Raw genomic sequence first — 14,316 nt, 5'->3', positions numbered from 1 at the left:
ATTTATTTTTCATCCAAGGTCAACACATGCATATTCTAGCTTGACAGTCTGGTTTTGAGCAGGTATATGGGGATCCCTGTTGAGTTATCTGCAATGAAAATGGTAGTGTGTTTTTAACTCATTGTGCATAAGGCACTGATGCCAAATGTATCACATGTATGGCTGTTGTGGTAGCTAAGATCAGCTACTACAACAAAAGCCAGAGATCAAATTTGGGACTTTCCCAGTCTACATAGCCCAGTTTCTTTACTAGCTGAGCGACAGATGAGTTTTAGAAATTACCATTTCATAGTAATCTGACATGCACATATCATCAGTCCCTGAATTCATGGTAATATTTCTTTGTAGCTCGTCAAGCATATCCCAAATTAACGATTACTATGGAACCAAGAACCAAAGTTACAATTATGAGGAATTTGCTTCCTTCGCTTCAGATGCCCAGGTGTCAATACATGCAGAGATCCATCCGCAAAATTCCCCATCACTCTTGATCTGAACAGGGATCACATCTCAATAAGCTGATCACCCATTTTTTTTAAACTATCAAGTATTTCAGAAACAAGTACAGTAAAAATCGATAACTAGAACGATGGTTGGTTTGGACCATGTGTGTGTATAAACACAAAGGTTTGTACTGAATACTGTTTTACTGACATAATACTAACTTTGTAAATAGGCTTTTTCTTGTAAAAAATTGTTTTTCCATTTATTTGTGTAATATAACCTTATGTATGGACGTGATTAAAATTGCTTCAGTTTCTGTAAATATTGTACAGTTACCACTTCACAGCCTGCAATGAATCTCAATAAATTTTAGCCTGTTTCTTTCTGGTCTCCAATTCTATTCGCTTTCTATAGGAGTGAGCACTATCCTCAGCTGTCTCTGTGCTTACTATTACATTTTGTTTATAATTGGGCACCAAGCCAGAAACAAATTCTATTCAAAAAAAAACAAATCCCCTTGGGTACCCTAGAAGTACTGGAGAAGTGATCCAGAGATCAAGAGATTAAAATACCACATAGAAAGTCATGAAATTGAATACAACATGTGAACATACGAATTAGAAGCAAGAGTAGGCCAATCGGCCCCTCAAGCCTGCTCCGCCATTCAATAAGATCATGGCTGATCTGATTGTACCCTCAACTCCACATTCCCATTTACCCCCGATAACCTTTCACTCCCTTGCTTATCAAAAATCTACCTGTCTTAAAAATATTCAAAGACTCTGCTTCCACTGTCTTTTGAAGTGTTCTAAAGACTCAACAACCTCAGAAAAAAAATTCTCCTTATCTCTATCTTAAATGAGCAACCCCTTATTTTTAAAACGGTGACCCCCTAGTTCTATATTCTCCCACAAGAGGAAACATCCTCTCCACATCCACCTTGTCAAGACCCCTCAGGATCTTAAAGGTTTCAATCAAGTGGTAATGTGGTAATTGGTTGACCAACACCAGCAGATAAAAATAGCCATGAAAGCTGCTGGATTGCAAAAGCCCACTGGTGTCCTTCAGAAAGAACATCAATTGTTATAGCACCTTTCATAACCTCAGGACATCCCAAAGTGTTTTACAGTCAGTTTTCAAATAGCGAAGGACCCCAAACATCAATATGGTAATAACCAGATTTTTAAAAAATATAAGATATAGTGTTGGCGAAAGATAAACATTGACTAGGACACAGAGGAGAGCTTCCCTGCTTTCTTCCAATAGAGCCAAGAGATCTTTTACACCATCTGAGGATGGATGGGGCCTTGATTTAATGTCTCATGTGAAAACCTGTAGTTCCAAAAGTGCAACAGCACTTCCTTGGTACTGTACTGGAATGCCAGTCTGGATTTCCTGCCGAAATCTTTGGAGTGGAGCTTGAACCCACAACATTTTGACTCGGAGGTCAGATTGTTGCAGTTACACTATAGCATGAAGTCTGAATTGCTGTATTTATTGTACGGAGCAGCTGGTGAGTCTGAAACACACAAGTGTGTTACATTTGGGGAATGTTTAATATTAATGTTTGGCTCACAAAAGGGGCTGTGGTTGTTCCAGGGTCCATAGTCACAGTTCAGAGGATTGGTCCGTTGGCCAAATCTCTTCGCCAGTGATACTCCATTTTGCGAGTATATTTACCAAAAAACCCCATCTTCTTGGATCCAGCAAAGAGTTCTTTTCTTAAATTAAAACTACTTTATATTTTTAAATACACCTCTCTCAGCTTCTTCCCAGCCATCAAAATCTTCCAGGAATTTAATCGAGATCCTTCAGAAACACTGACCTGATCTTCTCAACAATAAACCTGTTAGCTTATCTGAACAGTTGACATATTGGTGGAAGATCTTTAATTCTTTACACTACTCTAGAGAGATAATTTCTGAACATACAAAATTGGCAGGTATGATAAGATCATCTAGCCCATCAAACCTGCCCCAAATGATGAAACATTTGCCTGTCCAGGGTCAGAAAGGGAAAATATATTCCACAAAATTCCTTTCCGATTGCCTCAGGTGATCTAAACCTGCCCAAGAAATCACACTGTGCAAGTTATATCTATAAAGATTCCTGCTATAGGATGCAAACTCTACCCAAGTCGAGAACTAGTCTAGCTCCCTTTTATATGCATTTCAGTTGGTCTCACCAATTAAAGCCTATTGGGTAGTATAAATGCACAAGATGAATTTGAAGCAACAGATATAGTTTACAAAGTATTGGACCCTTCGAGGAGAGTATGCTTTAGTGAAAACACATAGGACTCATTGCCTTCAGTCACAAGGCTGACAACTTTATTCTTCCTTATCTAAGGCTTATGGATGCTTGATCCAATGAGAAGTCCTTCTTAGGCTAGTTAATGTATTTTGTGAACTGGCATTTTGTCTTTACCCTGAAACTGTCATAGGAAATTAGCCCTTTGATTGGTGCTAATGATAGCATTGGAAGAGCAATATGTTTTGCATAGATTGTTAGCCAGGTTGTCAGCCAGGTAACTCCTTTTTAAGTTATACAATTAAAAGAGCTGATTGGGGGCCTGAAGTACAAGGCAGTTTCAGACTTAATTAATATACACATGCACACACACAACCAATTTCCCAGTTTATTACCGCAAAGGAACAATATCCACAGCTACATGAATGCACAAGGGTAATATTTATCTTTAAATGCATAATGAAATGTCACAACATTGTTCGTGATATGGATCCTTCAACAGGCCGTTCTTAAAACAAGGTGTCAGTTTTCAAAATGGATAGCTAGGAAACTTATTTTTAAATAAATACATCTGACAAGTGCAGTAAACACAAGAGGTGCAATTCAATATTTTCAAAAATTTTGCTCTCTATATGCTGAACAGATGTACAGTACATCAAAACCAGAAAAAATCAACTTGGCAAGGTTTGGAACACAGGCGACTTGTGATCAAAGATTTAAAAAACAATTGCATTTTTACAATCAGTTTTGTCACATTGACCAAGCAAGCACTTCTGTTGCTTAAGGCAGGGTACAGATGCACCAAAATATTAGTGATCATGCAAATGAAAGTCAGGAAAGTGTTATAGCAACTTGGTGCAGAATCTGTAACTAAAGGTGACAGATTTTTTGGATTTTCTTTAAGAGTTGTGAAGCAATAGTTACACAAAGGAAACAAATGCTTGGTTCACAGAACTCAGGTTATACCAGTTAGCATTTGCAAATGTGTTCAAAATAAATTACTGATTAACTTTTTTTTAAAAATAGCTGTAATTTAGAGCAAGTATGTGCTATTTTGTTACTTAGATACCTGCTCTTCTTCACCAAGGAACTGCAAGTAGATAAAACTGCACACTGGAGGAACCATAGTGGCCCTTCATTGCTAGTTTCTACTGAATCTGAATGATGTGAAAATACTACACAAAAAAAAAGGTGGCTCAGTATCTGGTTTCTTCCCTGAAATCATGACTTATTAGTAAATTAAAAAGACATTTATTGCATCTGCTTATTTAACATGTTGAAATATATAGTGTATTTACAGCTAGTTGTTTAGTTGCTTGTCAGTACAATGCCACCTATTAATTAATTCTTAGGTGCCCTCTGTTATGCCCACATGGCTTCATCAGCTTGTTTCTCTGTATACGGGAGATATTTTTCATATTTAAAACCATAGCCAGTCATTACTTAGGAGCTCCCCTTTGAAGGTAAATGATCTATGATAAATGATTGTAGAGAAAATTGACATATACAAATATAGCTTGAACCTATGTGAATTCTCCAATTCCAAAACACCAATCCGTGCCAAAAGGCAAAAAAAAAAATTGCTGGTTTAAACAGCTTGTTTTAAATAGGGCAAGAGTTAAAATAAATGAGATATTAGAACAAAGTTCATGGTAAAAAAAAAGTAATTAAGATCATTACTGCAGGACAAATATTGGAGTTTAATTTAAAACTGGAGATTTTTTCTTTGGTCTTTCTTTTTTGCTGTACAAATTATTTTTTTAAAAACAGCCCTTTTCTCACCACAATGACAATCCTTTGCCAGTCAACATGCCTATGCCACTCCCCAGACAGAGAAAATGTTTCCACTTGTGAGGGAGGTCAAAACTAGTGACCATAAATACAAGATAGTTGCTAATAAATCCAATAAGGAATTTGAGCAACCTCTTTATCCAGAAAGTGGTAAGAAAAGGGAGCTCACCATCAAATGGACTAGTTGAGGTAAATAGCATAAATACATTTAAAGGATAGGTAGATGAGTGCCTGAGGGAGAAAGAAATAAAAGGTTATGATCATAAGAACACAAGTGAGCTCCTTGAGCCTAATCCACCATTAAATAAGGGACTGTAACTTCCGATGGAGTAGCAAATGAGTCAGATTGCTACAATGCTCGGAAGTTCTTACCTTAAAGTCCAGGTGATCTTTTCTTGCCTGACCTTCCGACTCAAGTTGGGCAAGGTCTGAGCAGTGCAACGTGTCCCTGGGGCCTAGTGTTGAAAGGATGTAGAGTCGAAGGCAAGGAAGCTACGGCCCTCTTTTACAGCGCTAGCTTAGGTCTTGGTGGGATTGGGTTGGGACTTGGGGGAGGCATCCGGCCTGGTCTTTGCGGGAGGCGGGGGGGTGTGGTTGGGAGTGGTCAGGCTTTGGGGTGGAAGGGAATGGTGGAGGAGGGGGGTCCCCACAGGGGTGATGGGAATCCCTTGGTTCTGAAAGTTCCCCTTCACAGGGGTGTAATCCCTTGGGGCTGGGAGGAGGGGGTGGTATGGAGTCCCATGAGGGCTCAATGTTTGTTTGTTTTTTTTAATTCATTCATGGGATATGAGCATCTCTGGCTAGGCCAGCATTTACTGCCCATCCCTAATTTCCCTTGAAAAAGGCGGTGGTGAGCTGCCTTCTTGAACCGCTGCAGTCTATGTGGTATAGGTGCACCACAGTGCCGTTGGGGAGGGGGTTCCAGGATTTTGATTGTGCAATAGTTACCCAGAAGTTAGAAGAGGTTTTAATTCTTCTAACTTTTTCTGGGTAACTATTGATCTAAGACAGTTGGAACCATCCAAAGTTTGTGATTTAAATTATGTCTTTGGGTGGTTCGCAGTGCAGGGCAATCTCGGCAATTGCTGTGCAAACCTTACCTGTGAACCTCTGGGGGATGGTGGGGGTGGGGGGGGGTACCCCCCGCAATACAACACCCTGGAGCTCGGAAGTTACAGTCCAAGATCGTGTCTAAACTTCTACATCAACTCCCCCTACTTCATCTGACATTATCATTATAACCTTCTGTTCCTTTCTTCCTCATGCACTTCAGAGAGTGACCTGCTTAACACAGCATCCCCTTAAATGCATTTCTGCTTTCACCTCAATTGCTTGTGTAGAAGATTTCACATTCTCACCATCCTCTGGGTCAAAACATTTCTTCCAAATTCCTTACTGAATTTATTAGTGACCATCATATTTATAGGCCCCCTCCCAGTGAGAGAAACTAGGTTTAGCATAACAGGTAGATGGTATTTACACTAATGCACCTGCTATAAGCAGTAATAGGGTTAGATGAAGAAAGGAGGCCCATGTGCAGCAAAACAACCAGCATGTACCAGATGGGATGAATGGTCTGTTTGTGTTGCATACTCTATAGAATTCTAGGCTAATGGGTACATAAGTAGCCTAGAGTAGCCTACATCAAATTCTCTCTCTTCCTGTAGCGCATTAACCAACCTCTGCTTAACACCCTCTCCAAAAAAGAACCTAACTGGGTTTAAGAATGCTGAGTTCAACTAATTGACATAGAAACTGTCAGTCTGCAGACAGCAAGGGCTAATGACCACAATCTGCAAATCCTTTAGCAAAGGCACAGATATACAAATGGTGACTTAATAATTGCATAATCCTTCCTGAACTTTTATCATAGGCTTTAATATTTTGAACCACACACGTATGTGAACCAAGCAGAAGTTTCACACCAACATACAGGGGCTGAACAGGTTTCAGCAACAACCAAGTTAAAACACCAACATAAAGGCAGAAAATACAGTTTAAATAACAAAATATAGTCACTATGATTTGTGCTATATCTCATGATATCCTTGCTGCAGGTGCTCCAACAATAATTTAGTTTATACCCACAAGTAGCTTTTAAACAGTCACATTGCTTTGATCCTTGCTTCCAAAAGGTTGCTGCCCATCAAATATGTCAGCAGGTTAGGCAGCTGTATTTGGTCAGTTCAGAGAGTGACCTGCTTAACACAGGATACTAAAATCTAAAATAAAAGCAGTCATTGGAAACAAACTATATCATGATACTGACATCTATTTCATGTGGAAAGCAAATATGAAGCATATATGTACTCAAATATTATTACTTTTTGGTTTGGAAAACCATTGTCACTTAGAAGTGTTTCTTTATGAATTCTCTGCCCGAAGGAGTCTCCAACCCACAGCATTGCATTCTCTACCACAAGTAGGGCAAAGAGACAGGTCCCTGATCCACCCCAGCTGGAATAGGAATTGAACTCTGTGCTGTTGGCACCAGTCTGATCTACATCAGCCATCCAGCCAATGAAGCCAACCAGCACCCCACAAGGAGTCCAAGTTGCTGTGGTAATGTACGCTTTTACATGCATGTTGTAGCCTAAAGCTATGGATAGTGATGGTGGAGGCTCCAATTTCTTTCCATGGCTAACATTTAGAAGTGCAGGGTTACCAAATTGTGAAAGAGACATTCCTTACATTTGATATTTGATGAATTCTAAAGATCCTTACGACAGTCAATTTTTTTTTTAAGTGGTCTTAAAACCCTCCATTACTTAAGTAGGTTACCAACATTTAGAAACGGCTTCCATTTCTCCACAGGGTTTGACTACACATTTAAACATTGCTATAAAGCCCATTTAGCTTATTGTGCAGTAGTTGAAATTAACATTTTTCCAACAATTGCTTTTATTTTTAATTACAAAAGTCTTGTGCCCTCACTTAACGTACAAATGACACAATCTGACAGTAATGTTCCCCAGAGTAGCAGGCATTATTTTTGAAGGGATTCTGTCCATTTTAATGGGTTCATTAGAACTTTAAGCCAATGATCAAAGATACTGAAGTATTGCCCAAGAATAATACTGGCAAGTTAGGTTCCAGAAAATCCTCTCAAACGATTGGGGTTAAAAATAAAACTACATTTGCATTTTAACAGATTAGTGCAGACAAACCTAGAACTGCTCAGATTTATAATTTTACAAGGCTTAGTAGTTTTTGAAATCAAAGAAATCCAAATATTTGGTAAGTTAACTTGAAAAAAGACTTACCATGGACACTGTAGGTTTGGGAATAATCAAGAACATTCAGAGCATTTCATTGTATCAGGCTCACAAGGAAGTGCTATTAAATGAAATGTAAAAAGTTGTTCACTATTACCAAACCACATTCATCTCTTTACCTTTCACTCAATGTAGTTCAAGCCAATTCAATACTGTAAAATGTGCAACAGCTACTGGATCCCTGAAGAGCCTGAAGTTTTGTTGAGTGCCAGGGGCTGGGACAATATTACAAAGTCTCTACCCAGCACCCATCCGTTGTTGTTTCCGCAGCATTTGTTACCTCTTGTCCTTTAACAGCATTTTGAAATTCTGTAACTCTTGTATACTTGTTGAAAGTCTGAAAGAGCAAAGTTACACATCAGCCTCAAGGCCATAGGAGTCAGCTATTTTTATAGCTATAGTACATAAATCCAAAGGTTACAGGCTGGGAATGAGGAAAGGGAAGACAAATGGAACATTTCATTAGGTAGAACCTCCCCACTTCAGGAAGGAACCTGTGCACCTTATGATATCTTCAACAGCAGGTGTGCTGCTGTCTTAAAGAGTATTTTACTGTTCTCTCAGAAGTTAACGAGCACACAATTTAAATTATTTGACAAGTATGAGTGTATAAGGGTGCATATTTCTTTGGCAAAATGGAGCCCTGGAAGAAATAATTTAAATTTTTCTTGCACTATCCCTGTATCACCTCCCCCACATTACCATTTAAGTATCAGGAAATCTCATATTATAATGACCAATTTGTCTTGCTAAAAATTTATATCCTTACTTTATATTGAGCTGCCAGATATAAACTTTGCTTCCCACCCTTCCTGAAAAAACAGACTCATCGTTGAGAGACCTGGACTTCAGTAGGTCTCCAGTACCTCTCAGTAGTGATTATTCATGTGTGTGCTTGACATTGAGTACCACAAGCTAATCAACTGTAGTGGTATTACAGCCAAGGCAGATCATGCCTTCACTGGATGTCACACCCTTACACTTTCAGCAGTCATCACTGAAAACCACTGGTGTCCAATTCAATCCTGGGGGTTACAGAGGTAGTTTTTAAACACCTCTGCAACTGCCTCATAAGATCAGCTAACCCAGAGTAATCAGTGCTCTACACAATTTAGATGGCAACTCATTGGGCCAGCAAAAAGAATTACTACAAATGAATTTGATAAGTTAGATGAACTCTCTTCCTTTGATGACACATTAAAATACAGCACATTTTGGAAGCAGTTCTTACCTGCCAAATGCATTCAGAAGAGCGACAACCTCCTGTCTAGTGAGCTGAAAGCCTGATGAAGGACTCCGCTCGGGAAGATTCTTGATTTCTCGTTCAGAAAATAAAATCTTCAGAGCAGCACCCAAACCCTGAGTCTGGGGAGGAGGCCAGAAAATAAAAGTATTACATCTAAGTATTCTGCTGCCTTTCCTAAAAACGTTGTGCACTGGAATATTTTGCATAATTTCATCAGTGTGATTTTGGGTTTTTCATTGGCTTCATCTTAAAGTTCAGTTTTGACAAAAGCCATCAACCTGAAATGTTAACTGTTTCATCCTCCACAAATGCTGTCTGACCTGCTGAGCATTTCTATTATATTTTGTTTTTATTCTATTTTGGAGTACAAGTAGTTACAAGTTTAAGCAGTATTTTGTTATTGGTTCAATAAACTTCCAATAATGCATCTAGCTCTTTTAGAGACAGAGTATTATAGTGTGGAGAACTGATGATCAACCTAAAACCCCGTTTTTCTCCACAGATGCTGCCTGGCCTGATGAGTTTTTCCAGCGTTTTTGTTCTTTTTACTAAATTAAACAGTGGCAGTGGAACACTGGGGAAGATATTGGGAAATTCTTCATCGCAGAGAGTGATCAAAGTCTGAAACTGACTCCTAGATAGGGTGGTGGTGGTGGTGTGTTACAATTCACTCAGGAAGTCAGAGCTTCTGTGACAATATTCACTTTTTGCATGCATGTTGTCTGGAGCTATGCATAGTGATGGTAGAGGTTCCAACATTCTTTCCATCACATGGCTGACCAGGAATCTCCCACTCTTAACGTCTGCCACTGGTATGTGTTAAAAGGACTTGCAGATTGATATGCAACCTGTTTGTCAGCATTACAGACACCTTTCTTGGCCAGCCAGTCATGGGGTGGGGTCCAAACTTCTGGTGCAGAAGTAGGGACGCTACCCACTGCGCCACAAGACTCCTCTCAGATGGAGTAGTGGAAGCAAAAACCCTGAAACACTGGTTGCTATAATAGGGTGTTAGGATCTCTGTGAATGATGGAACAAAATAAAGCCAGTATAGCCTCCCTTATCCTTCTGTGAGAAGGGGAATTCTTTCCCTTGTAAGCAACGGCTAGATCAACTAATCGGCCAGGAAACAAGAAAGACTTGGGTACTGAAAATGTTGCAAGGTTCAGGAGATTGGAGAGAAAATCTACATGCGTTTACCGCTTGTGGTCCAGCCCTGTTGTCCCAGACTCCACAACATTGGGGTCTCATCCCTACAAATTGCAAGGCCACTGATCTTTGCACAAAATTCCACAATGGACTATAAATTCATAAAATTAATTTAGATGTTGAGTGACAGGCTCATTTACTATGTTAGTTCCCACAAAAAGCTAATAGCTTAAAATAAGTGTTTGAGACACTACAATTTTTACTTTGTGAAACATGACTCTTTCAATAATACTTCCCAACCACATAAGGAACTGGAAACAGGTGTTTCAACTCCAACTAGAAACTGACTACTTAATTGACAAACTTTGCATTCATTTATTAATCAAGTTACAGGCGTTCTTAAACTTTCACCTTACTCTGCCAAAAGTTCACAACCTCTTGAATGAAGATGATTACAATTCTGCCAGCATTTTTGGATCAGACCAGCGTTCCCTAATGGTCACACCAAGTTTGAACTGAATTATGATTCATCAGGATGTGCTCAAATGTGACACCCTTGGCATATATTCCTTTATTTTCTATTAGTTTGTGTGTTTTATTTTGAAAATGTAGAAAATATGATTAAAATGTTTAATTCTACTCACTTGTTCAGTACTTTTGCATCTAATTACAACACTAATACTGGTCATTACCTCTGTCAGTGAAGGTGGGCGAAGGTAATGTTTTTTCCCCTGTCTGTTACTCCGCTTTCAACAAAACCTGGTACACAGATAGGGATGACCCAAGGAAGAAGAGTCTTTGGCAAAGATGCAGATCTGGATCCTGGAACTTTTTAAAAGGATCCGTTAACATTGAGAGATAGGGCGACTGACTTTTTTTAAAAAAAGAACGTTGTGGGTTGTTTCAGAATGTTGTAAATTGACTCAGCTGCTGTGGTGGAATTTGTCATAGCTGTCAAAATGTGAGCAGAGTTTTCAGAGCACATGGTCAGATGTGGATTGTCCTGAAGCTTCCACAATAGATGGAAGCTCTTAATAAAAAGATTTATTTTTTCCGCTTTTCAGTTAGAGCATAAACAAGGCAGGGAAAAGCTTCAAAGACGATGTAATTATGATAACACTGAGTTAATACAGAGTGGCAGAGTTGTGCTCTACTAAATGTCCTCTTCCCTTGTTCATACTGTTATCATTACCTATACTTAAAAGAACAAACTTTTATTTATAAATTGTATATATTGTTGTCATATTCTAAAGCACTTCATGGTCAACTGATTTATAGCCACTGTTGTAATGTAGGAAATCCAATATGCACACTGTTAGGTCCAACATACAGCAATGAGACAGACAACCAGGTAATCTGTTACTGTTAACAGCTGCTTGAAGTCAAGTGCAACAGATTGCTAGGTGCTGCACCAAGTTTGCCAGAATATCCAGATGTCCTCTGACACAGGAGATACAAGGGGCATGTATAATGGGATCAAAAAGACAACAAGGCCATTAGTAAAGAAAACAGCTTCACCAGAAAACAAAGGTAGTGGAGGTTATCATTGATTGCAATAAACAACTGGAGAGATGGGTGGAACACTACCTTGCATTGTACTCTGGGGAGAACACTGCCAGGGAATTTGAGACATAGAAAGCCTGCCTGTCACAGTGGGGGAGCTTAGCAAAGCTACTGACTTGCATGACACATGCAAAGCTCCAGGTAACTATGATGGTTTCAGCTGGGGGACTCAGGATGTGTGTGATGCAAAGATTGCAACCCTGTACAAGGGCGGACTGCAGGGCTGGAAACAACTATTGAGGCATTGCCTTGCTAAGCATTGTGGGTAAAGTAGTTGCCCATGTTAGATCCTGGCTGAACACATCTACCACGAATCCCAGTGTAGTTTCAGAACTGGAAGATCCACAACTGACATGATGATCTTAGTCCAGCAGCTGCAAGAGAAATGCCATTAACATAGGAGGCCACTATATATTGTCTTCATCGATCTCAGCAGAATATTCAACCACATGAGCAGGGGTGGTCTATTTAAGCTGAAGATAATCGGCTGCCCACCGAAGCTGCTCAGTGTAACCTCCTCTTTCCAGGACAACAGGATGGTATGATAGGTAACTTCAGAAACCTTCAAGATCCGCAGTGGGGTCAAACAGACTTTTGTTCTGACACCAACACTTATGTTCTTCTCTTTGCTGCTATTATATGCCTTCAGGTCATCTACAGAGGGTATCTACTTACATACCAGAACTGACTGAAAGCTATTCAGCCTTGCCTACCTGAGGTCCAAGATAAAAAAGTGTGCTAAGCCCTTATCAGAGAATTGCTCTACGCCAATGATGACACGCTAGCATTCCATGCTGAAGAACACCTGCAGCAGCAAATGGACAGACACACTCACGTCTAGAAAAGGTTTGGTTGGACCATTAGTCTCAAGGCATGGTCCAGTATGTTGCCATATGACCAATCAGCTTTGATATAGCTGGAGGCTATTGATAACTTCACCTATCTAGGCTCCACAATCTGTCACTTGATTCTGGAATCAACATACACATTGCAAAAGCTGCAACTATTATGTCCAAGCTGAGTAAGAGTGTGGAACAACAACCACCTGACTGAAAACATCAAACCTTGAGTCTACCTAATCTACGTCCTCAGCACACTCCTCTACAGTCGTAAGACCTGGATACATATGCTAGGCAGGAGAAAAGACTACCTCAGACTTTTCCTTGACATGTCCTGACAGGGCAAGGTCACCAACTCAAGAGGTCCTGGAGCATGCTGTTCCATCTGTAAACACTCATTACAAAGCCAATGATGCCTACGCTCTATATGGTGAGCTGGGCACTGTGACCTGCTGAATGTCCATACCTCCACTACATGGCCCCTTGCAAGCGAGCTATGAAGGTAGTGGACGCTGACAGACAACTGGGAGACAGTCACTGACGGTCGTAATGTCTGGAGTCTGACTGTTTGGAGGGGCATTGGAAGAAGCAAGGAGACACAAAACTCAGCAGGATGAGAAGAGGTCCTAGAGAAAACAGAAGCCAGCAAATTTTGCACCTTCTTAGCCCACTCTTCATCTGCAGCAAATGCAGCAGAGACTGCCATGCCAGAGAGTGGCTCCTGAGTCATATCAGGCAAGGTTTAACACAGACTTGACAACCAAGACGCAAACCATCTTCTCAAGATGGAAGGCTACCAAAGATGTTGGTCATGGGATAAATTTCGGCCAGGATCTGAATAGTGCCTTGGAATCCTTTACATCTATCTGGGAGGGCAGGCTGGACCTCAGTTTAACATCTGAAAGACAGTACCAACAATACTGTAGCACTCCAAGTACTGAAGTGTCAGCATCTTGATTACGTGCTTAACTCTTTGGAGTTGGCTTGAACTCACAACTTCCTGACTCAGAGGTGAGAGTGCTAGCACTGAGCCACGGTTGACACCTGAGAGGGAATGCTGCCATTCCAAAAATGTTTAAATAATTGTAATCGCACTCTTCAAGCAGAATGATAGTTTAAAACCTGGGATTGAAAGCAATCTTTTTAACAATGCTAAAATTAGACATTCAAGTCAGCCAAGAACACCCTAATCCTGAAATAATTAAAATATTCAATTTACCACCTGCCAGTACTAAATTTGTATTAATGATTCAGACTTTGGAATCAAAGCAAATTCCTAAATTAATGGACGACACCAATTTTTTGGGTGGGAGTGCACAGAGGGTTGGTGTCAATACTATGGAGGGCTGCAACAAATTACAAGACAGCGTTAATAAACCTGCACCATGGACATATAATGGGCAAATAAATTTCAACCTTGCTAAAAAATGAGGCATTACATATTGGTAGGAAAAATTAGGATGTCATACATTACTTGGAAAATAAGAATTTAAATGGGGTAGGAGGAGCTAAGAGATCTGGGAGTATAAATATACAAATCACTAAAAGTAGCAATGCAGGTTAATAAAGCAAACCAAGCAGGAGGGTTTATTTCTAGAGAGAGATATTTGAGAAGTAGAGAACTCATATCAAACCTTGGTTAGACCATAGGCCATACATGGGAGTGCAGAGTACAATTCTAATTACCATATTATAAAAAAGATCTAAAGGCACTGGAAGAGGTGCAAGATAGCTTTGCAAGGATTAAACCAGATATGCA

The 14,316-nt window shown here is 39.8% G+C and overlaps 2 protein-coding genes across 3 annotated transcripts in view; one reads left to right on the top strand and one right to left on the bottom strand.

The window, feature by feature from the left end:
- The window catches only part of gpr137ba (G protein-coupled receptor 137Ba), a 55,958-nt gene extending 55,133 nt beyond the window's left edge, over positions 1-825 (top strand). For both annotated transcript variants that reach the window (XM_078541983.1, XM_078541984.1), the window contains exon 7: positions 349-825. In XM_078541983.1, coding sequence (XP_078398109.1) covers positions 349-496 — 148 coding nt within the window. In that variant the 3' untranslated portion in view covers positions 497-825. The remainder of the gene's footprint in view (positions 1-348) is intronic.
- Positions 826-3,068: 2,243 nt separating this feature from the next.
- LOC144680710 (ERO1-like protein beta) overlaps positions 3,069-14,316 on the bottom strand; it is an 86,795-nt gene continuing 75,547 nt past the window's right edge. The window contains exons 15-16 of the mRNA XM_078541981.1: positions 8,992-9,125; positions 3,069-8,097 (exon numbers count right to left, since the gene is read on the bottom strand). Coding sequence (XP_078398107.1) covers positions 8,037-8,097; positions 8,992-9,125 — 195 coding nt within the window. The 3' untranslated portion in view covers positions 3,069-8,036. The remainder of the gene's footprint in view (positions 8,098-8,991; positions 9,126-14,316) is intronic.

The sequence above is a fragment of the Cetorhinus maximus genome, chromosome 5 (genome assembly GCF_964194155.1).
Source record: "Cetorhinus maximus chromosome 5, sCetMax3.hap1.1, whole genome shotgun sequence".
Taxonomy (NCBI): domain Eukaryota; kingdom Metazoa; phylum Chordata; class Chondrichthyes; order Lamniformes; family Cetorhinidae; genus Cetorhinus; species Cetorhinus maximus.
Note: the sequence above shows the minus strand (reverse complement) of the source record. Positions and strands in the feature narration are given on the sequence as shown.